The sequence below is a fragment of the Ursus americanus genome, chromosome 16 (genome assembly GCF_024610735.1).
Source record: "Ursus americanus isolate L20-20 chromosome 16, mUrsAme1.1.p, whole genome shotgun sequence".
NCBI lineage: Eukaryota > Metazoa > Chordata > Mammalia > Carnivora > Ursidae > Ursus > Ursus americanus.
Genome location: NC_142142.1, coordinates 63,050,353 through 63,074,451, shown reverse-complemented (window position 1 = coordinate 63,074,451; position 24,099 = coordinate 63,050,353). Strand labels below are relative to the sequence as shown.

General features: G+C 50.1%; 1 protein-coding gene across 1 annotated transcript in view; it reads right to left on the bottom strand.

The window, feature by feature from the left end:
• Positions 1–17,554, bottom strand: part of MMP20 (matrix metallopeptidase 20) — a 46,782-nt gene extending 29,228 nt beyond the window's left edge. The window contains exons 1-6 of the mRNA XM_045797512.2: positions 17,429–17,554; positions 10,211–10,458; positions 7,005–7,153; positions 5,248–5,373; positions 4,294–4,455; positions 1,928–2,069 (exon numbers count right to left, since the gene is read on the bottom strand). Coding sequence (XP_045653468.2) covers positions 1,928–2,069; positions 4,294–4,455; positions 5,248–5,373; positions 7,005–7,153; positions 10,211–10,458; positions 17,429–17,554 — 953 coding nt within the window. The remainder of the gene's footprint in view (positions 1–1,927; positions 2,070–4,293; positions 4,456–5,247; positions 5,374–7,004; positions 7,154–10,210; positions 10,459–17,428) is intronic.
• Positions 17,555–24,099: the final 6,545 nt, after the last annotated feature.

Below are 24,099 nucleotides of genomic sequence, written 5' to 3'. Positions count from 1 at the left end.
CATCCGAAGTGGAGGGCAGTCTTGTAGGACGGAGCCCTTAACCTGTGGGGTCGGCGGACGTTACCTCCGGGTGGATGGCATCAGAATTGAGTTGAACTATAGGGCACTCAGCTGGACTCTGAGAATTGCTTGGTGGTGGGAGGAGCCCCCACATCAGAACTGGGGAGCATAACTGTCCCGTCCCGTGAGCACCGAGCCCTGTGAAACCTGAGGCTTCCCAGTAGCTGTCTGTGACCCCACAATCACTTTCTCCCAGTGGTGGGACAACCCTGCTGGTTCACACTAATTCTAATCAGTGAGAATAATGCTCCCTAATCCACTCTAGTAAGTGCCTTTTAACTGGGAGAATTTTTGCTGGATTTTTATTTCCCACAACATGACCCCAACAACTGTTCCTCACGTAATGATGCCTAACTTAAAATGAACAGTCTGCCTTCACGGTCTCCACTTTCATTCCAGCTCTTGAACATAACCTTAGAACACAAAACATAAAATTCAGTTCTCCTTCACCCCTCTATGACTTTTCCAAACTCCTTGGTTTTTTTCCAATGATTTTTCACCACCTCTCACCATTCATCAGTCTTTCAGCCAACAAAAAGCTAATATCGTTGTTAGTAGACCTACTTCAACTAGAAAACCTGTCACCAAAAACCATTTCCTGTCTTCTAATGAAAACTTCCACATTAATTTCAAACCCAAAAGGCTTAATCAAATTATAATTCTTCTCTTTCCTTATTACACTAATCTTAAATTTACTTCTATTTAAGTTTCCTGAGTGATGTCCATGACAATAAAAATACTAAGAAAGATCACCCAGTTCTCCCGCTGATCAACTCACACAGCTGGAAACACAGCTCTTCCTGCAGCACCGACCCTGAAGTTCCCAGCATCTCCAGCATCATGAATTACTCAATCTCTTATGCCATTCAACTTATCTTAAAATTTATTTTATTTAATTAAAAAAATTTTTTTTAGAGATAGAGAGTGCACGTGTGTGAGAGAGTGAGAGTGAGCATGAGCGGGGGAAGGGGCAGAAGGAGAGGGAGAGAGAATCTCAAGAAGACCCCCCGCTGAGTGCAGAGCCTGAGTGGGCTCAATCCCATGACCCTGAGATCATGACCTGAGCCGAAACCAAGAGTCAGACGCTTAACCAACTGCGCCACCCAGGCGCCCCCTCCTAAGCCATTAAATTTAAATACCAGCACCACCTCACCATCCTTTACAAGTCACAGAACTACGAAAACTTCTATTAATCAGTCCAAAAGAAACATTCCTAAAATACGGTATTGGACCCTCAAAGCTCAGGGTATTCTCCAGGAGCTGTAGCTATACAAAAGCCAAGACCCGTCAATATTCCTCCGTTGTCTGGGCTGTCTGGCAGCTTGCTGACAGTTGAAAAGTCAAGGGACCTTGAGAAAGAGGGGCTTCAGCAGAGCGATGGCTTTGGAAGGAGCTACCCATCTACCCATCCATCCATCCATCCATCCATCCACCCACCCAGCCCCTATTACCGAATATTTACGGAGCACACACTGGGTCTCTCACTAGGGATACAGTGATGGACAGAACAGACAGCAGGTAAATCCGGGCTGATGTAACTCAGCCACTCAGTGCGACTCTTACTTCAGGACAGCACCTTGTTCCCTTTGAGCTTCTTTCTGCATCTGTGAATTCTCCCTCGCAGCGAAAATGTTAGAAGTAGTGCCTCACGTGTCTGGAAAACACTGCGCCCAGGGCCACGCGCACGGTAGCTGCCCCACAGATGGTGCTTTTGGCCGTTCTGTGTCTCCCCAGAGACCCGAGCCTCCCACCCTGTGCCACGCAGGACGGCAGCTCCGCCCGGCCCTGGCGTGTGGCAGCAGCAGGGACCCCGGGAGGGCCGCGCGGAGCCGGGTCTGTGGGACTTGGTGCCGCGTGCAAGGCTTACCGGTCCCGGAAGAGCAGCAGCTCCTTTCCCAGCATCGTCACGGCATCGAAGGAGAAGCTGGAGTCACAGAGGTCGGGGTTGGACGGGTTCTGAGGGGGTGCGTGCGGCACGGTGGGCTTTCCCAGGAACGGTTTCCGGGGTCCTAGGAGTCAAAGTGACTTGGTCAAAATGGCACTGGGAATCTAGTGGTGCCCCTTCCGCTCCAGAGGCCTGTTGGCCTGAACGGCGGGTGACAAGGTGCGTGGCTGTCTGTGGCAGGCGGACCCGTGTTTGAACCCCAGCTTTGCTAGTCGTGGAATTGCACGATAACCGGGCACATCTGTGAGCCCCTCCACTCCTCCGTTTCTTCATCTGCGACCGGGGTGGGAGGGGGGCGAGGACAGCACCTGCCTCGGCGGCCTTTGTGCCCAAGCGCGTCTGTGAAGCGCTTGGAGACAGCGCGTGGCACACGGTAACCGTCAAAACAATGGTATCTGTTATCTTGTCACACGTCACTCCTCTGATGGCTGCGGGGCTCCAAATCAGAGATTTTTTAAAGTTGCCACTTTTATTTATTTTATTATTTCTTGGTAATTAAATTCTTTGTTCTCAATACGGTAAATTCCCTGTGTATTTTCGTATCATTTTCATCTACTTCTGGGCCTCCTGCACGATAAGCCTTCTACCAGGCACCCGGGAATCACTGAGTTCTTGTGGCAAGGAGGTCCGCTGGAGGTCCGTGGCACCTTGTGCTGGGTCCTTCTGTAGGGCAGGGGCCTGCTCCCCGGGGAGAGCTGTGGGGGGTGTTCATCCCACTCCGTGCTCCTGGGGACCATCTGCCATCGACAGGACGTGCGCGGGGGCTGCCTGAGCCGTGGGCGCTGGCGGGTCCCTGCCCTTGAGCAAGTCCCCGTGGTGCCCAGAGGGAGTGAGGGACGGGGAGAACCCGCAGGAGAGAGGGATGGGTAAGCTCTGGGGTGGTGTAGGGTTGGCAGTGGGGCGAGGCTTTGGGAAAAGATCAGAACCTGGAAGGCTGCCACGTCAGAAATGTGCTGCCAGTCTCTGAACACTTACTATGTGCCAAGCTGCGTGCTAAGGGTCAGAGGTGCTGGGGTGGCCGGGCTGGGTGACGTCAGGCCATGCCTGTGCCTTTTGTTCACCTGTGCAGAAATGGCCACGTCCAAACAGACGCTTCCACCCCTGGCCCCGTGACCGTGGCCATCGGCATGGCGGTGACCTTCCAGTACAGAAGGACCTGTAAGGGACAGGCAGGCACTGGGGCTCAGTCCTTCTCGGTGGCCTGTGGGAATAGCTTCCCCTTGGACCCTGGCCGCTTGGGGCACTGGAGCCAAGTTTGTACAATGGAGACGTTCACGGCCTGTCTCTGTCACTCAGAGGAGGAACAGAGGTGGCACGGACCCTGTCTCTGAGGTGGGTAGAGCTGGCTGAACGCTTCCCGGGATGAGATTTGTCTCCCACAACCCCAGTGCAGTCTTCGGAAGAGTGTGGTCATCTCCAGGCGGGTTGGCCAACGCCCCCAAGGAAGGCGGGGCATCCGGGCTCTCCAGGCCCTTTTCTCGACTAGGAGGATGCCGAGAGCCTCCGATGAGCGGAGGCAGAATAACCAGTCTCTGAGGCTAAGGGGACATCTGTTTCCTAGAGTGTCTGCCTTTGACCCCGAAAGCAGAAGTGTCAAGGTGTAAGAGCGCTCCAGGGTCCCTCTCAGGACTTCGGGGGCCTGTCTTTCTGGTGAGGAAGGCGGGACATAGAGCTTCTAATAACTCTTCATTACCTTTGAAAGAATGCTAACTCCTGAGATAATTTTGATGATCTTGGGATGCTTACTGTCTTTGAGCCTCAACTTTCTCAGCTGGCCAGGGAGGGAAACACTGAACACTTAACAGGCTGGTCGCGAGGCTGGGTGAGATGGTGACTCACACGAGGTCTGTCTATGCAGCTAGCAGTGAAGCTAATAACATCACCCTTGCTGTTTTTAGGAACATAAGGTCGATTACCTGCATATGGGTACGAACCATATGTAGGAACTGCAAAATACACGCATCCGCTCTTGCTACCGAAATTCTGACCTACACTCAACAAAACAAAAAACCCACCAAAACCCAGACAAAGGATTGCGTTTTCTCTGGCTCTCGAGGGACCAATGTGCTCTGGAGGAAAGATGTACAACTGAATCGTGCGTCTTAGGACAGCAAGCTACCTTCATATCTGGTAAATAAGCTCTTCATAGAAGGGCACAGGTGGGGCTACTGTCCCCAGCTTGACCTTTACCTGTGCAGTAACCCCTGGCAACGCATACTTTCTCTAAGTTGGAGACTGAACGCCTGGAGCGTTTGGGGTTGGTAGCCAGAGAAGGGGAGTGATTGTACCGTACAAGGCCTGGATCCCCTTCACGTCGTCCTTGGGCAGGTGGAATCCATAGGGATTCTGGTACTTATATGTTGGGTACATTAGTGCTGAGGGGTCTGTGGAATGGGCCAGGCCCAGCGCGTGGCCAAATTCGTGGGCAGCGACGGTGAATAAATTGAAACCTATACAATAGGAGACAGAAAGAGACAACATTGACATGGGGTTTTGTTTTCAATATTTTCTGTCTTTACAGGAGAATTTATGCCCCAATCATAGTAAACTCATGTTCCTCTCATAGCCAGACTCTTCAAAGGTTGGCAGGTCCTTCTGTGCTGAGCTTTGCTGACGGTACTCTGACGCTCTCCCCCGTGGCTAGAAGGGGCTTTGCAGTGGGGAAGGGTGGAAATGTCAATCGGTCCATTTGTTCCCTGTCAGCAATGCTCCATGGGTGGGTACAGAGGGGCCTAATTACAGCCAGCAGGGGCAGTGAGACCCAGGGTAGGCCGCAGAGACTTCACCAGCTCCCGGCTAGGACACACTATCCCCTGTCGTCCACACACATTTCACAGGGAGGACTTCCAGATGACGGGCATGACATCCTGGGACTTTAAAACCCAGGCCCCTCACACTTCTCAGGAGAGTACGGATTTCCTCAGGTCATCTCTGAACAGAGCCTATTTCCAAGTACAAATAAGGAGGGTAAATTCTACATAAAGAAAACGAGAGCCGTGGGGAGGGTCATCGCTGGTCCTCGAGACCACAGGCACGAAGCAGAGCTCAGACAGTCTACAGCACACCTGAGGGTGGTTCTCTTCCCTTATTGTGTTCCCTTTTAGATTTTTGGCTTACTTGTTTTTCCTAGCCAGCCTCCCTAGTTAAAGGGTGGCTTGGGACGTTGAACCTCAGGGTTTCATGGTGGAGGCCCAGAAGAAGGTACAATATTTTCCAGGTTATGGTGAATTGTGCATATATACCATTCATTCCCATAGTCCACTTCTCAGCATTGTCGAAGTGGGTGTCGCCTCCCAGGCCTTCCCCAGGTGCAAATGCATGGGCGAGCGTCCCTCGAGGCCCGTCGAACGGATAGGAATCCCCGTGATCTAAACAGGCAGGACAAACACCAACAGCAGTGAGTCCTTCTAGCAATTTTTGAGGCATGCTTCACATTACAGGGACTGGACCCCCACTTTCTTTTTTTAAATAGTGTTGACACGTCTCATACAAATACATTTACTTTCCAAGATTCATTTTTGTAAGAAGTTCACATGTCAGCGAGGACTCGTCCATTGAAAAATTAAGAGGGATATTTGGCATTTCAAAGATAGTTAGCATTAAAAATAAAAAATGTTCTTTTGTGAGTGTTTTTGTTGCAATGTCTGTGTCTTACACAAGACATTCTTACAAAAGAAGCGGGAGGCAACCCCTGCGGACTGGAATGGGAACGTGTGGGCAGGCTGGGCGTTCACGGTCTGATTCAGCTAAGACAGAGGCGCACGCGGAGCAGATGTGCGCTTTCTGTTTCTGCCGCGCAGTACAACGCAGGGAGGGGTCCAAACGGAGAAAGTGCCTCTGGCATTTCAATACGCTTTCCTGTACAAAGCTCCTGCAAGCGGTAAAGCCGTCAAATCGTAACTTCTAGGGCTTCCTGTGTTTTTGTTTTGCTTATATTGAGCTAACAGTTTATTGTGAACTTGATAAAAGAGGAGAAAGAACAAAATGAGGCCTGTTGTAGAAGCCGTGTTTCCCGGTGTCTCAGGATCTGGTGTTCTGGGCACCAGGGTCCGGAGCAGTGTGGTTTCCTGGATGGTGGGCCCTGAGGCTTGGAGGGGAAAGGGTGCAAGCCGGGCAAGATCAGGAGAGAGGCAGATGCTAACGTCGGCCTACAAAGCTGCCGTGAGCCACGGTGCCGTGTCCCTGGGGTGGCCCTGTTTCCGGGGGGAACAGAACCCACCACGGGCCAGGTCACAGCCAGGGCCGCCTCTGAAGGTTCACAGAGGACCTCCGTCACCTTCTCTCTCCTGGTTTCTGAGCGCGTACTTCCCAGGGCCTGAGACTCAATTAAGACCGAGACTTGAAGTAACAGGGACCCTTAGCAAGGGCGTCTGTGGAGGGAGGAGGCAGAGGCGCTCGCCCACCTCGGCTACTTGGAAGCTGAGAAAAGCAAAGGAATGTTGTGGCCCTTCCTTTATGGGCTCCCTGGACAGGCGGCTTTGAAAAGGGCTCAGAGCCGGCCGCCATGCCCTGTGCCTAGGTAGGCCTCCACTCCTTACCAGAGTGAGGAGGGGTGCAGGGGTGGGCGAAGTGGGGAAGGCCTGGGGACTCCAGAAGGTGTGGACAAGACAGCAGCACCTCTCCGCTGACCACTGCTGCGGCGGGAACGTGGTCAGGGCCACTGCGGCATGGACGTCCCTCAGTGGGGATTCAAGGTGGGAGATTCTTGGCCAGTATGGAAGGGGATGTGCAGCAGCCAGTGGGGAAGCTGAATGGGACACTCTGTCTCTGATGCGGCAGAGCGTGGAGTCCACTCTCCCGCCCCGTCCAGCATGGCGAGACATGCTGAGAACTCGGCGTCCCGGCCAGACGCAGTCATGACCTTGCCATGCCCTTGGCCTCTGCCCCTCACACCGCGTGTGGGAGAGGATCACTGATCCCTCGCATTAAAGGTGTAGGAGGGAGGACGTTGGGACGTGTCTCCCGTGGACGGGGAGGAAACCAGGAAGAGCCACAGTACCTCCCGTTTCAAAGGAGATCATGATGTCCGCTTCCCCCGTGTTCACTCTGACGAAGCCCAGCGGGACGGCGCTGCTCCAGGCCTGCAAGGCCATCTCCACCGCCTTGTCCACCTCCGCGGGGGCCATGGAAGGCGTGTATTTGGATATCCTGCGGGCGCAGAGGGAACACGCTCCCCTCAGTGGGCGCTCCGAGTCCGCAAGGCCAGCCGTCTGCCGAGGTGCTAGCAACACTCGGAAGGTTGGACGCGGACCTGCCGTGGAGGTGCTTTCCTCCCGAACAGGGCTGCTCGTGTTGCTTCCCTATTTGCTACGTTACTGCAACGTGCGGGGCAACAGGGAAATCACCGGCCGCTGAAGCGGTTTGGCTCTCACGGCTCTTTGATTATCCCGAGTTTTAAAAGAGGATAACCTGGTGTTATTTCCAAGTAACAAGAGCCCATTTCCCCTCAAATGGTTTTAAAGGAGAAAGGACCTCTTCTTCCCCAAAAGGGACTGAAAATTTTCAATGGTAAAAAATAAAAACACTGAGTTTGGAGGTTTTGCACATTCTTATTCAAAGGCCTTCGGGATTTCCCTCAGTGGGGGGGATGTTTGTGCTTAAACTAATGCGTATCTAAAGAGGAAGCGCTAGCTTTCCTGAGGTCCTGGTGTGACAAGGGCCTCTGAAGGCAGAACAGTGGAGAGCGTCGGGGATGAGCCGTGGGTGGAGAGGATGGGTGGTTCTGTAGGACGCACTGTCCCAGACTGCACGGGCTGGGGCTTCCTGACAAGAGGAGGGAGGGCAGGGGGAGAGAGCTGCCCTGGGGACCTCGGCGGGACCTCAGCAGGACCTCAGGTGCAGCGGGCATCCCGGATGTGGAGCGAGAGCCAACCCGGGGAGCAGACACCTGACTGCTTTGTTTCTCCAGCTCCTCATCCATCGCTCGCCATCGTAGGTGCTTAGCAAACACTCGATACACGGATGAACTACTGAATAAAAGCTAGTGGTGTTTCAGGCCTTCTGGGTGGCGGTGGTTCTAGCACCTGCAAGGACTACCTGAGAAGCTGGGTAAAAACACACAGGTGCGACCCGTAGACCTGCATTTCAGCAGGTATCTTGGGTTATTCTGATGGAGGTGGGCTGTCTCCACCAGGAACCACCCGGGGCAATCCTGGGGGCCCAAAGGGAAGGGGCCGGGTCCCACAGGGGGTACGGCAAACACTGACCCTCCGTGGAGAGGGAAGGAGCACGGAGATGAGTCCGTACCTGGAGACCCCTGAGACAAGAGGGGAACAGTAGACACCCCGGGAGCACACACTCCGCTAGACACGGGCCCGGGCCTGTCCCGTCTTCACCACAGGCTTCAGAGGTAATGACACTGCGCATTTTATGATTAGTCAGGACTGGAGCCCAGTTCTGACTCCCCACATCTGCACATAAGCTCCAAGCTGTATTCCCTCTCTGTCAGTCCTCCGGATTCTGTTAGAACAGGTTCCTCTGAGGCCCACACCCGCACAGCATACGCGGACAGCCTCTAGTGAGTTCCATGCTTGCTGGCTTGCTTTCTGGGGCGGGGGAGCTGCTGGGGGGGTGGGTTTGGGACGTCCGGGGAAAACTGCCAAATAATACACTTCTCTGAGTGTCCAAGCAGCCCGATCGCGTCCCCTCGTCTCTGCGTAGTCACAGGCTGAAATTCTGTGATACGCTTTAAGAAAATGAAGGGAAAGGCTTCAAGGACTGAGACACATTTGTCCTGTTCAACTCCTTACAGGGCGGTTCTTTCCCAAATGTTTTGGTTTTGGTGGCTTTGGCGTGAGCAGAGCGATAACTGTGTTCAGAGCGCCACCGTGTGGACTCCAGCTGGGGTGCCCTTTAACAGCAGGTTCCGTGACCAAAATTTCTCATTTGAGAGCTTTGCTTATTTCCATACTGTAAACGGTCTCACTGGCGATAGTTTCAAGCCAGCAACCGGTCACCCCGTGCGAAGGGTTGGCAGTACGCTACTCCCATCCTGGGGTAAAAACGTGAACGGCCTCGTGAACAGACAGTAGTAACGTGTGGGACAGGGACCCGGAAGCAGCGTCTGATCACCTTTTATTTTTAATTCTATATGACACCCACAGTGTAATATATAATAATGGGTATATAAATACAATTTATTTAATTGCAGGTATGTAGAGCTTAATTTTTAATAATGGCTCTGTTTGGCAACCAGCTTGCCCCTAACAACTGGGTGCAAAATTCCCGCCAGTCTGAAGACGGGCTTCTGTGAGCCGTGAGGAGCCAGCCCTGGCACAGCCCTGCGGGGACTGTTGGAACACCCGGCCTCGCCCCGTCCCCAGGTATCGGCCAGATGTGCTCATCCTAAGAACAAAATCTGGCCCCACGCCTGGCCTGGCTCTCCGCTGCCCTGGGCGGCACCTGCCCATGGACCACCCCACTGCACGCCCCTATCTGCACGGACTCCTCTTGTACTGGGGAAACCCTCTCCGGTCGCCATGCCGGGGGAAAAATGCAGGTGCAGGCCGCTCGTTTGCAAGGACACGTCTGTCCAGCAGGTGCAAGGCCCAGGCGTGGAGCAGGGTCCACCTGCCTCCAAGCGGACCTGCAGGTGGAGAGGACCCCCGGAAAGGAGGCCAGTTGGCCTAGCAGTGGGTCCTGAGCTCCCTCTAGGTGCCACCACAGTTCTCTGCTTAGACCTGCAGGCTCGCACCTGTCCCAGGGATCTGTTTGCTTGTGTGTCTCCCGAAAAGGTCTGCAAGGGTCAGGGAATGGGATTGACTCACTTTTGTATCTCCAAAATCAAATGTCTATAGTAGGCATTAATAAATCATCAATAAACTATTTTTGAAATTAATAAAAAAATTGCTTTCTTATTCGGTGAGTTTTCTTGTTTCCTTCTGATTGAGGAACTTGTTTTAAGAAAACTGGTTGGTACTGTCAGGTTATTAATCTTAAACTAGAGTATTTTTCTTTAAAGACAAGTGTGTTGTCTCTGATAAAATTGTGGTGCCAGAAGTGGCCAGCCATTAGGATGACCACGAGGTCCTATTTTGGATCGAGTCCTCCAATGTCACTGTCCACAGCTTAGCCCTAAAAAGCCTTCCTTATGGTTGTGATGAGTCAGGACTCTCATACAGATCGGAAGGAAGATATTTTTTCTAAAAGAGAAGAAAAGGAGAGAGGGTGTTTCTCTCTGACTTTGGAAAGACTCCATCTCATTACCTGTATGTCAAAGTATTTTTTTTCCATTTGGGTTCACCTGGGAAGAGGCGATAGTTTGCCACGTCGGGAACTCCACAGCGAGGCCTCTTGATGACATCCATCGTGCGCCGGTCTAACTTCCCGGTGACGCGGAGGCCGAAGAAGGCTTGCAGCTCCTTGATCTTCTTGACCAGGGCTCTGCCTCCTGGCGCCCCCATCTCGCCGACCTGGGGCCCTGCCTTCCTGGTGTAATACTTGTCAAGATAGGCCTGGAACGGAGAGGCAGGCTGACATGTCTGCGGCACGGTCTCTGGGAGAGACTCATGCTTGGGTTAGAAAAGGGACAATATTCTCGACAAGCTAAAAATGGCATGGACCGCATATTCCCATCTTTGAAAAAAATCAGATAAATTCGCCTAGATAAAGCCCGGACAGATAGATGCCACGTTATTAACAATGGTTAAGCTGGGTCGTGGGGATCGTACAGTTTCTTTTTTTACTCACTTGCATTTTATAGTTTTCCTATAAGGACTAGTTATTATAAGAGGAAAAAATAATGGAAGGAAATGAATGTGAACACTTTCCCCACAGAGCATTTATTTGTCATTGAAATCTTTACTCAGTTTTCAAAACTAAGACTATTCTATTTCCCAAGAAGGCAGTCACTGGTGCCATGTTTTCCTGGTACATCACACGAGAGTGGTACGTTTTTAACGCTCGGAGGCCGTCTGTCAGCAACCTCTCATCATAGACGAAGGCAGGCGGCCCGTCCGTTTCCCTGCTGGTTTTCCATCTCTCAGTGAGCAGAGCGTGGCCTTGAACCTGCCTTCCCAGGGCAGCCTTCCATGACTGGCCCTTTGTCCCCCGAGGCAAGTAAAATTACCCACAGATTACAAGCTGTTCATGTGCACATTAAGGCTCAAAACCTCTACATTCATCGTTCAAGACACTTTTCTAGGACTTCCCACGTGGGGTGAGAGCCAGAGCCCACTGCTGGCCCAGGGGTTTCAACCGCCACCGCATTTCAGGGAAACACAGAGCAGCTGAAGATTTAGTGTATGTTTTATTTTATGTGAAATTTTATATTTATATGTTATACAAGAGGTATTTATTTAGTGCATATAACTATCACATTAACTATATGTTTAGTTATATTCTATATAAATTATGGGTAGGATTTCTGTTATATGTACATATTTATATACAGAAATAATAAAGCACTGAAAGCAACCTTACTGTCTAACAATAGCAGATTTGTTGGGTATAGTGTTACACATTCATATGAAGTAATACTAGGCCTCGAAGGTCCCATTTCTGAAAGATATTTAATGGCACGGAATAAGGCACTCAGTGTAATGACAATGCAGAGGTAAGCTTTATACAGATTATAATCATAATTTCAAAAATAAGTCAGACCCTGTATACGTGTACATATTATGCTTCTGTTTGTTATATATGTATATTAATATAAGGTTAATACGCAAATTAACCTTGAAAATCGGGCAATTGATATATTGGTAATTAACCTACACATGTAATTTGTATGAACTCAAGTAACATCAATAAGGAAAGAAACGGGTCTGAGTGAGCTTGTTTACCTCTGGGCTGGAATACTGTGGGTGACGACTTATTTTTCGTCCTTTCCTAGATCCCAGAGTTTTCTGCTGTGAACGTGGACTGCAGTTCGGGAAACAATTAAAAGGAGTAAGATGTGCTCCTGGGGGGTCAGCCGATCCTCACCCCCCACCCTGCTGGCCGGGGAAACTCAGTTCCCTGGTGGTGGTTCCTTGTGAGAATCTTAACAGGACAAGGACCCAAGAGGATGAGAAGGGGGCCGCGTGGAGCCCCAGCCCTGGAGCCGGCGAGGGGCTCTGGAAACAGCAGCGGCCATGCGGTTCCATTCCCATCTCTGCAAGTAAGCATTTTATGTTTCTGATCTTTTTTGCACGATGACGTTTTCAGAGCCTCTCCTCTTTGCTCGAGTTGATGCTGTGAGAACACAGTGCTCACAGTGAGTCTGAATTACGCTCTTTCGGAGGTAAGCTCGGTGCAGAAGACCGGAGGCTCCGTAGCTGAGCAGTTTGGATTTCAAGGGTTGTGTTCCCGTGTTAGGTTATGCGTGGCACATGCTGTGTTCTAATTTTCGTTTACAAAATACGGTCATACGAGAAGATGCTCATGATATCTTACGTGGAAAGAGATTTACAAGTATCCTTACAGAATCAGCCACGTTTGTAAAGAAAAGTGTGTGCATACGGACGCACACAGGTAAATGCTCACAAACCTGGACCAGGGTGAGGAAGACAGGGATCGCCCAAAACTCAGTAATCAAGGGTAATAATACTTAATGCAACATTAAGAAAATAAAAATTAATGCAAAGAAATCCATGATGAGCAAAACATTGATACTTTAAATAAAAATGGGGTCCAGTTCTGCCTCATGCCCTCACCCTCGCCCCAGCCCAGAGTCATAGCCAAGTGTCTTGAGAGACACAGATGAAGGAATGAACAGTGGTTTTATCGTAGTGATGCTATTGAGAATGATTCTTTTTGGTTACCCATGTTTTATAACGTTTCTACTTGAACATATATGATTCTACAATGTTTTTTTCTTTAACATATGCAGAAGATGTCAGACTTGCAGCTCAAAAGGTTTATCCATGAAAGATAGGATTAAAACAGTACCTGACACAGTTCTGGGCTCAGAGTACTTGTTCAGTTAACCTTTGGGCTCTTTTTCTTTAGGTAAAATATGCAAGTTTGCCTCTTTGAAGACTTATCAGGTGTTCTGAGTACTCAGGGCCCAAGTTGTTCTGGGAACTTTCTTGCCAAATTTATGGACAAGGTTTTCGAATCTTTCCAGACTCCAGATGTTCAGGGAGGCACTTAGATGTTGCGTTTGTGTTAATTCCAACACTTGGGTGTTGTTGGCTCAACTCTGGGCACTGTTGGCCCTGGGGGTCAAAGGGTTTATGCCCCCCCAGAACTGTCCTATTTGCTCCCCACCTTTCCCACTCCCCCGTTGTTCAAATGACAGGATTTTAGAGTTGGCTCTCGGGGTTACTCTCTCTGCTCTCTTTCAGCACCGGAGAGAGTAAAATAATGGAGGCTGCATGGCCGGGCTCCCCAGCTCCAGCTCTTTGTTCAGTGCGCGTTCCTGGCATCCTTCTTGAGAATTAAGAACTTAAAACTCGTATGTGCTTCAAAACACGGGAGAGTTCACGATAGGGTTTCTTCCACATTTCCTTCTGTTTGGGCTGAGTCGCAAAGAGGGAATCGTGAGGACTTGGGATGCTGGGTGAGGAATCCCAGCTTCTAACAAGTTCGGCAACGCCCTTCGTGTCTTGGGTTTTCCGTGCGTTCACCTACAACGCTAGGCTGGAGCTTATTCTATGGACCACAGCTGCGTCAGAATCCAGGGAGGTCCTCAGTGTGAGAATGCTTTTCAGGGTACAGAAGACTTTAACTGTGTGCACCTTTCACGTATTAATTCCGGAATCTGTGCTGAAAACATCATCCTTTAGCTCAGGCTGCTGTAGGGAAATATTCACAGCAACACTGTTCATATGGAAATAATCCATGGGTCCAGCAAAGGAAGCAACTCAATAAATTATAACTCACTTATATTCTGGAATATGTGTAACTCCTTAAGGTGATGTTTTTGAAAACAGTATAAAAATCAAAATTTTCTTATGCAATAATAATCAGTGATAAAGTTAGGAACCAAACATAATAATTTAAAAAAATCTCTTCATGCACAGAAACTAAAATGGTAGTAAAAACACCTGAATTTAACAGTCTGTATTTGGAAGCTTTCAATTTTAATTTTTAATTATCTTTAATTATAAGTTCATAATAATGTGATAATGAAAATTTATATTATTTTAAAGGACAATTTAACAAACTGTTAAATGTTGTTTTAAATGTTCTTTTGATATTACTGGGTTTTTTCCTTTTCTTTTTTTTTTTTTTTTAAAGATTTTATCTATTTATTTGCCAGAGAGAGAGAGCACAAGCAGGGGCAGAGGGAGAAGCAGGTCCCCACTGAGCAAGTAGCCTGATAGGACCCTGGGATCATGACCCGAGCTGAAGGCAGATACTTAACTGACTGAGCCACTCAGGTGCCCCAATATCACTGGTTTTTAAGAGCAAACAAAAACAGAATAAAAGACACTAAGCATTTTATTAGTCCATTGTTTTCAAAGCCTTTATGCTCATCAGCAAAACCGAATTTAGAAGATGCAAGTGGGCATTAAGTCAGTCAACTAAAAATCCGCTCATCCTTTAAGTGTAGAGTGTTGTGCCATATGGCATTTGAAAATCTTGCCTGTCTGGTGTTTCCAGGCGCAAGAAATAATCCATTCTCTGTGGAAAGAAGAGGGTCCTGTGGCAGCTACTTATATTGACCCCAGTTCCCAGGCCTCCCTGGTCTACTGGCCACCTGGCTCTGGGACCCGGCCAGGCCCACTGCGCGTGGTCTCCCAGCGCCTGCCACCAGCCTGATGCGGCCCCCAGGCTCCTTCACCCCAGATCGTCACGTGACCGGCCAGATAGTCATGTGACCGGCTCTTTCATGTAGTTCAGGTTCACCTCAAACGTCACAGAAGAGCCTTCCTGGACTCCTCAGGTGACAATGTCCCCCGCTGTCCCCCAGTCACTATCATCGTGGCTCATCTTTTCCCCCAATATCACTTAATGCTTTGAAATAATCTTGGACGCTTGTTGATTGACTACTTGTTGATCTCCTCCTGGCACCCCCCCCCATTCCCATTATCCCTACGTAAGTGCCCGAGAACAGGGATTGGACTTGTTTTGTTCACTGGCGTTTCTCCAGGACTTAACGGTACTAGCACATACGGCAGGAAGCCTTCCGTGGACCACGGTTGCCCGGAAGCACTTCCCCCGCGTACTTTCGTAGTGTCTCATCGGCTGCACTGTAAGGTTGTTACAGACGGAAGTCCCCCCGCATCCACAGAGCTACGATCCGAAGCTCCAGTGGTGCCTGAAGCCGCAGATAGAAGCGAATCCTATCAGTACTGATCCTCCCACACGTACACACCCACGATACAGGTGAACTGCAGATGGGGCCCAACGAGGGATCGACCCCAATGACTAGTAGTAACGAACAATTGTAACGCTATACCGTGACGAGAGTTATGTGACAGTGGGCTCTGCACTCCAACTCGTGGGGTTGGCGTGAGGGATGAAATGGAGCGAGGTGAACGATGTGGGCGTGGTGACGGGGCGTCGGGCTGCTAGCGAACCCTCTTGTCAGAAGGGGGGGTCTTTCACTTTCCCACCAGGAGTGACCGTGCGCAACTGAAGCCGTGCACAGCAGGTAAGGGGGAGCTGCTGTATTTCTATAAACCACAAGGTAGGACGTGAATTCTTCCCAGTCACTGGGACCCACTTCAGACGTTTGCCCGGATCACGCTAGCCTGCTAAAGAGGGTGCCTTCTCCCTGCCCAGGGCTGGTGCCTCGGGCTGTGGCAGGAGACGTGCTGTTCGCCAGGTTTCTCTGGTCCTTGGACGAGGGTCTTTCTGAGAGGACGTCGTAAGGGAGCCTGAGGAGAGCAGACTTGTTTTGGAGCGGAAGTCGCGAGGGACCCCCAGCCTCCCAAGGCCACTTCATTCTTCCCAAATACTCCTAGCAAGCCTATCTTTCCCCGAGGCCCTCTGGTCTCATTCCTGCACGGACTGCTCAGGGCTCAGCTATGTTTATCTGTGAAGGGCCGATAGTGAGTATTTTCGGTTCTGCGGTATTCCGCTGCCGTGGTACAGAAGCAGATGACATGTGGACGGATATGCGTGGCTGGTTTGGCCCGATGAGCGTCGTTTGTCTGCGCCAGGACTAGAATCACGGTCTTCGACTCCCTCACGTCGGTTCTGGCCTCGGATCCCCCTCCTCCCGGAGGTCACACGACCCTAGTTTCTGAATCAGTGGGGCATGACGGTCGGTGAGGGAAAAGTACGCTGGGGAGAAGGGACCCAAAGCTACGTGGTACCAGCGAAACACTTTGAAATAGGCCCCGGAATTCTGAGGTACCTTATCTTGAATTTAGTTTAGCTAACAGTGGGCTCCAGTCCCAGGAAGCTCAGGGGAACGGCTCTGTTCTCGGCATCCACTACCTTGTTTATAAGCAGGGCTGATGTTAAAATGTTGATGACTGGCGTGGTGGGGGGCTGACTAATTAGGATGGATGGGAGTGCAAACAGTTGGTGTGTGCACGTGCACAGGGGTGGCGTGGCGGGCAGGAAAGCCCCTGAGGCACGGTTGGCAATCACAGACGTGTTCCCATTCGATGGACAATGGAAAGGTCCTGGCCCAAAGACATCTGTGATCAAAGACACATCTGGCCCAAAGACATCCACACACGCCCGCTAATGTTGGGAGTTCCATCGTTACACATTTCCCCTCCCCGAGATTTTAAAGTAATCCCTACACCCAGCGTGGGCTTGAACCCACAACCCCGAGATCAAGAGCCACCCGCTCTGCCTACTGAGCCAGCCCAGCGCCCGTCCCTAGAGATGTTTCTTTAGAATGACAGATCGCCACCTTCCCTTAAATGCAAAAACCGCTTGGAAGCAAATAAACATTGAATCACGTGGAGTCACATAATTGTTGCAAAAATTCTAACATGATTTGTATCACATCCTTTCCAACCATTTCCGAGAGATCTTCAAAGAGGAAAATACAGAAAGTGTCGGTAAATCAGGTCCCTGGGAACAAGCTCTAGAGAGGAAAGGCTCTCACGGCGGAGCGGGGAGGCGCCCAGGACAAACGCTTCACTTGAGATTTTGACCAAGTTTGCGCCCAACGCCGGAGCCGTTTTCTAACGTGTGAACCAGGAAATCTTTCTGGTGGCCGCCAGGAAGCTTGTCGCTACATCGACAGCCTACCTCACCTGTGCGGAACTGACACCTCGGGGTTTATTTTTCTGCCCTATTTCCCCCGACATGATTCCTCCAGTACTTGGTCTTTCTGTCTTGGTGGGGTTTGGGAAGTCGCTTCAATTTCTGTAGGAAGCGAGCTACCTGGAGGCGCGTCCGTTTGGTCGTGCCTCGCGTAACCCCCCGTGTGCACCAGACTGGATCTCAGCCGACCAGGAGGTAGTCTCTCCTCGGCTCCGGGGTGCTCAGGAGGTGGTCTAGAACAGTAACGGATTGTTCCGTGTTTTCCCGTTATACCCGTGCAGGTTTTCCGGGGCGGGAGGAGGAATTGTGTAAAGATTCACAAACCTGTGCGAGGTGGAAGTTGTTCCGTGCGGTCCCGGGGGTGGCTGCAAACAGGGAGGGGGCCGCGGTGGAGAACTTGAGCGCCGCGATAAGCAGCACAGCCAGGCCCGACGCGGGGAGCACCTTCATCTCCTCGGGGCGGCTTGGGGATTGTATGAGCCCGGGGCGAGGCGACCGTGTGCAAGCGCTCCGACCCCGAGCTCTTTTATAGCATCAAACGGGTCTGGGCCCTCGGAGCAAGGATGATTCATGTCTCGAAAGGTAATTATACAGCTCGTTTCTCTCCCTGATGACGGGGTAACACCAGGGTACACGGGAGTCGGGGTAGGCTTCATTCCCTGCGATTTACCAAGTCACAAAGGCGGAAAAACACTGAGTTTTAATGAAGTTTGTCAGCTGCTTACACAAATTGGGGTAAACTTGATTAATTTTAACCCAATCCAATGGAAACATTTGAGGAGTCTCAGTGTGGGGGCCTTTCTCCGTTCTGAGGACAGAAGAGGTCAATGATTAGAATACAGTTTAATTCCTCCTTGGTAATCCGGCCCCCTCCCCCTAAAATTCGATGGGCCGCCAGCACTCTCTGCAACCCCTCGGGCATTTCTCAGTAAGGAGCCCTATTCCTGCTGATGGTTCTGGGCACGCAGGATCCTGAATCGTCAGGGAAACATCGCATTAGAGTGTGCTGACTTAGGGTGGAAGTAGCCTGACAGCTGTCAGAACACCCTGAGTAAGTTAAGGCACGAGATGCGTCTTCGTTAACAGACACGTTGCACAGAACTCCCCGCTCCCTGGCGCTCTGGCTAACTGGGGTCACAGTCTTCCTCCTGGCTCTGATTAAGATAGATCGCGAGCTAGAGACAGCGTGGAGAAATGGTTTCTTTGGTGGGAAAGCACTTTGGCATCAGACGAAGTGACATTCAGTTTTAAGATACTTGCTCGCTGTGTGACTTTGGGCAGGTTATTTAACCTCTCTGAACATCAGTTTTGTGTGTAGTGTGTGTTTAATCTGCAAAAGACTGGCAGCAATACCGTGTGTGAGCTCCTCAGGGTTGCAGGAGGAGCAGCCTGTAGTGTGGTGTCTGGTGGCCGCTTGGGCCGCTTGCATCCAGCAGACATAGATTCAAATCCGCGTTCTGACAACTGTCAGCAGGACTTGGGGCAGGTCACTCAGTCTCTTTCAGCTGTGGTATTTTCATCTGTAAAACGGGGGGAAAGATACCTCTTTGTTGGATTGTCATAAAGGAGTAAATCAGGCCATAAGAAAGCCCTCTGCAGACTGCTCAGGGGACACCAGCTCCTACAAAACCATGTTTGACTTAACTCTTGACTGAGGGGCCAGGCTCCTGGCAGGTTTGAAGCAATGCCGTTCAAATGGATGAATGGATGACTCGATCAGTGGTTCCCAAAGTGTGGTTCCTGGACCCGTGGCATCACTGTAACCTGGGAACTTGTTAGAAAAGCCAATTCTCAGGCCCCACCCAGACTCACTGAATGGGGCCCAGTGGTCTGTGTTTTCAGAAGCCCTCTGGGTAATTCTGATACACTAAAGTTGAAAAACGCTGTATTAGTTGAGCAAATAGCATCGTGGTGGCTGGGGTGAAATGAAGAAAAAGTATAAAAAATGCCAAGAAGACCGCAGGCACAGAAAGCATTGAGTACTACCCTCGCCTTCCAGAGCAGTGTTTAGTGGTGACAGACCGCGTATTTGAATGTCATTTGTGAAGTTTGTTGCAAATAATTTATGGTAATACTTGTTAAGTCATGAAAATGTGTAACTGACTGGCCTTCTGACTTAGACTAGATTCAAGGTTATTCCCGTAGTGATCTCTCCCCACCGCCCCCCGCCCCTCGCTCAGGTGCGTTCGGATACACTGTCCTGCACGGGAGGGAGCAGCTGTGTGTGGGGTCTAGTGAGCAGCCCCGGGTCCTCGACGAGTATTCGTTGCATGCGTGAACACCGTCTCTGCCTTGTGCTCTGAGACTCTGCTGTAAAACAGAAGGAAAATCAGAGGCCTGCGAGACTTGTCCAACTCACTGAATTGGAAGGTCCTCCAAAACTGAGTGGTACAAAAGTCCCAACAAAGCTTGTTTTAGAAACGAACGAACGAATGTACAGCATGTACTCCTGGCCACGTTTGGTCTGAGGACAGGAAACGATTTCAAAATTTGCATTTGCACACTTCCCTGTTCCCTGCGGCTCTGCTCCCACACCCTCAGAGCAGCAGGAGTAAAACAAGGACGGAGGCCTGCGAACTCTTGCACTCGACAGTCTTGTTGGCTTATCTCCACCCCAGATCATTGCTCCAGGTCCTTGCGATGGTCCTGAGCCAAAGGCAGCCAGGGAGTGGAAGACAGTAAGGAACTCAGGGTCAACAGAAGATAGTCTCACTGGAAGAACTTGAAGAATCACTAAATTCCATTTTTGGTCTGCAGAAAAACAATCTGCAAGGGACAGGAGGCCAGTAGCCTCCGAGCAGAGGATCCCGCAGAATTCCCAGAAACCGTAAACGGAAGTTTCCACGCGCTGCTAGGACAGGGAGAAGGTTTAAGTGACGGAATCAAGTGCTCCATGGAGGACTGGTTCTTGCCAGGTCCCAGCTGGGTTCGGTCCCATGCTGGGATTTCTGGGCCGGTGCTGCAATGCAGACCGTGGGCTGAGGGTAATTGTTGAATAAGTAACTGACCACCAGCTTGTCTTCCTTCAATGAGAGGCACGGACTTTGTATTTAGACCTAGAATCAAACACTGACTCGGCCAGCTTTCTTAAGTGTTAGCTGTCGGGGTTTTGAGCTGTGAAATCCAGTTCTGGCCAATTTACAAGAAAACTTTTTTTTTCCCTTAGATTTTATATATTTGAGAGAAAGCACGTGCACACAGAGGCAGAGGGAGAAGCAGACTCCCCGCTGAGCAGGGAGCCCGATGTGGGGCTCAATCCCAGGACCCTGAGATCATGACCTCAGCTAAGGTAAACACTTCACCGACTGAGCCCCCCAGGCACCCCTTTTTGGAAAAAAATATCAGGTAGCTCAGAGAATTAGAGCACCAGGCTGGGAGAACCAGCAGGACCAAGGGTGGTAGGAACCGTCACCAAGAGCGGTGTGTTGCTGGGGCCCTGGCCCCTTATCACTGGATGGTTTTCCTGTTGAGCGGTTGAGGCCGCTGCGGCCGGGCTCCTGGTTCTCACGGTCCTTGTCTCATTCCCTCAGCTCTCAGCGTGCAGTGGGAGGGTCTGTGGTTGGGCCGGCCACACGCCCTCGCCCTCTGTCCAGAAGCAAGAAGCTGGAGGACCTCCGTAACTTGGTGTCCATCCGTACGAAGAGGCAGGACCTGTTCATGGAGACCACCAACCATACATACTAGGGAGTATCTCCCAGAGGGGAATTCTGTGCTGGGCAGCCGAAGAACACATCAAAACCAAACCTGGACAGTGTCCCCCACAATCTGGGAAGCCTCCTGCTTCATGACGTGGAGGATAAATCCTAAACCAGGAGGATGTGGAGACGATTAAAATGGCTAATGGGTGCTTAGCGCTCAGTCCAGGTCACAAATGGGAAACTCCAGAATTTCTCTTTGCCACGAATTGCAAAAATGTTCCAGAAATATTGTGATGAATATAAGAAATGAATATGACATTTTCTTATTTTTAAGACACTATTGTTCATTGAATTGAGCGTTGATTAAGATAACGGTTGCGGGAAAAAGTATAGCATTATGTCATTAAATGTATGCACTGACATGCTATAGGTTGTGTGTCTGTTGTCTGTCCTTTACCACTAGAATGTAATTTCCATGAGGACCGGGGCTCTATTCTGTCCACTGCATCATCCCTAGTACTCGGAACAGAGGCTGGGACAAAGCAGCTACGTCCTGAACAGTTGTTGCACAGATGAATATGCCCGAATGAGTGAGAGAATGATAAAAGCAAGGAAAAAGAAACCAAGATTGTCCTCAGAGAGAGACATTTCAAATCAGCCCGCATAAGAAATCGAATGTGTGTGGCATTCCCCTAAGGTGTCGGAACGTTTATTAAAACCCATGTCATATGCCAGGCATTGAACTAACTACCTTATGTACATTTTTCACTCAACTTTAAGACACCTCGCTTTTCAAGAGAAGTGATGTCTCCATCTTGCACTCCAGGCCTGCTGGAGCGCAAAGCCTGTGCCCTTGGGAGTTACGGGGAGCGGACAGTGTGCGGGCGCACAGGGGACCTCAGTGGCTGGCAGGCAGGCCGCTGGGCTCCTTAGCGCTCCTGTTGAGTCTCACCCCACAGAACACGGCCAAGCAGACGGCCTCGCTCCCTGACTGGTGATGCTCTTTCTCACTGCAGACAAGCCGGTTGTTATTCTGGTTTTTACATTTCAATCTCTAATAATCTAGCTTTCATAAGGGATTAAATTTCTGGATTTCCAAGGAGGCCAGTCCCAACCTGGAAGAATGCCCCACCGTGGGGCTGGCTTCTAGCAATAAGCCACCAGCCAGCCTCAGCCCACTCCCAGGCTCCCTCCTTCCTTCAGACTCCTCCAGGAAATACACCCCACGTTGAATGCAGGACTTCTAAAAATTGTTCATTTATTTAACTTGTAATTCATGTAATATTTTATAATTATATTATGACTTTTTGAAGCTTAGAACTTTTTTTTGAAATAGAGAAAAATCTTATTGCATCAGTAGGGAAGGGGGGAGGGAAGGGGACGGGAAGAAAACAAACCCATCTATACCATAGATGAGTATGGCTAGAGAGACGGACGCAAATAATCCTTCGATCTAGCCACTGCTAGTAGTAAAATGAGCTGTTGGACGAGTCTGTGCAGTTGCCTGCAGAAGTCTCCGACTACAGGACAGAGACGCTTGGGAACGTGTTGTGTTATGTGGGGTTCCGCCAGTCCGCTCGGGTTCAGGGTGTATGTGGACAAGTTAGATTAGAGGATTCTTTCAAACTTATATTTATAAATATTTATACCTAAATATAAATGAAAGCATGTATAAACTATAGATATATTCACTATATTCAATATACATTCAATATATTTTTTCGATAAATTCATAGTCAAGTTCATTCATTCATATCCACTTGTTTCACTTAATTCATACTCAATTCATCTGTTGACCATCAGTTACTTTTTAGTTTTTGAGGCAGTTTTTACGTGCGAGGAGCTCAGGTCTGCTGTGACAAGACCGGGGACCTGGAGTAAGATCTTAGATCAATATGGACGGACTCTTTGTGACAGAAACATGCCTTCACTGTGCAAGTGGGTAGACTCCTTCTAAAAAGCAGTGATGCCATAAGTACCAAGAGCCATACAAGGGGTTATACTGTTTGGGTCATATTCCATCCCTAAGAATTTTCACTAAGAAAGTCATTTACAAGGATAGAAACAGAAATGTTTATTTTATGTCTAATCATAGAGCAAAAACTTGGAAGCCGCCTAAGTGTCTGAAAATAGGGAAGTGGTTATAGAAGTTGTGGCAGATGAATATTATATAGTTTAGTCATAAGAAATAAGATAGCAATGCATAAAATATTAAAAGAACAATTTTCACCAAAAGAGCAAACTACAGAATTGGACAAATTTGGTGTTATGTCTGCTAAAGAAAAGCATAAATATGTACACAGAAAAGTTGGAAGGAAACCAGCAGAGCTGAAAGCAGTGCTGTTGAGGTGGTAAAACTTTAAATTTTCCTCTAATGCCACCACACATTTTTAAAAACAGTAAGTGGAATTTTGAGCGACTTTATCGATGTGCCTTTAAGTTCAGTTTGCATTTGGGGAAACAAGAGACGTGTGTGATCGACTCTGTGGCATTATTCTCTTATTCATTTGTTGTCTGTTCTTCACCTGGACGAAAACTCCTGCATTTGTTCTGTATGCCGGTACCAGGCTTAGTGCTGGAGGCACAAGAGGTAAACAGAAACTTGTTCCTGCCTGCCGGGGTCTTAGGGCCTCCAGGGAGAGATTCGGGTGTAAGCTCAAAGTATCCCACAGTGTAATTAGTGGAATCATAGGGGTCTTGAAAGGTCCAAATGAGAGCAGAGGAGGGAAAGTCTGTTTGTGCCTGGACTGTTGAGAATGGGAGAAGGGAAAAGAGGGGTCAGGGTGGGCTTTCTACAGGATGGGGTTTCGACCCTGTACAGACCCCCGGGAGGGTGGTTCATGGGAGCAGGAGGGATGGTGCAGGTGAGCAGGGAGGGAGGAGGTCCGGGCTGAGGGGATCGCGGGATGAGGGTATGTCCAGGAGCACCTGTTCTAGGGAATCGAAGGTAATTCATGCACAAGGTGATTTGGGGGCAGCACCAGGAGATGGGGCAGAAAAGGCGGGCAGAGACCTATCTGTTGGAGGACACCTCTCACCCGCAGTTTGATGGTGACAATGAAGGCACAGGCCGGGAATCTGACCCAGGCTGAAGATCTGAGGGGCAGGACTGAGAGGGCTCCAGGGCTTAGAGCTAGACCAGGGTGGGCAAGACACGGAAGGCAGACGGTGAGCAGAGCGGCTCCCGACAACTCTGCAGCAGCCACGGCGGGGGGGCAGCCATGGGGGGAGCCACGGGAGGAGCCACGGGGGCAGCAGAGGCTTCTGAGGGCTTGCTGAGTTTATTCGAAAGGCTGGGAGCATGGTGCCCTGGGCAACAGCACTGTGGGGCTAAGGCACCTGGACGTTAGCGTGTGT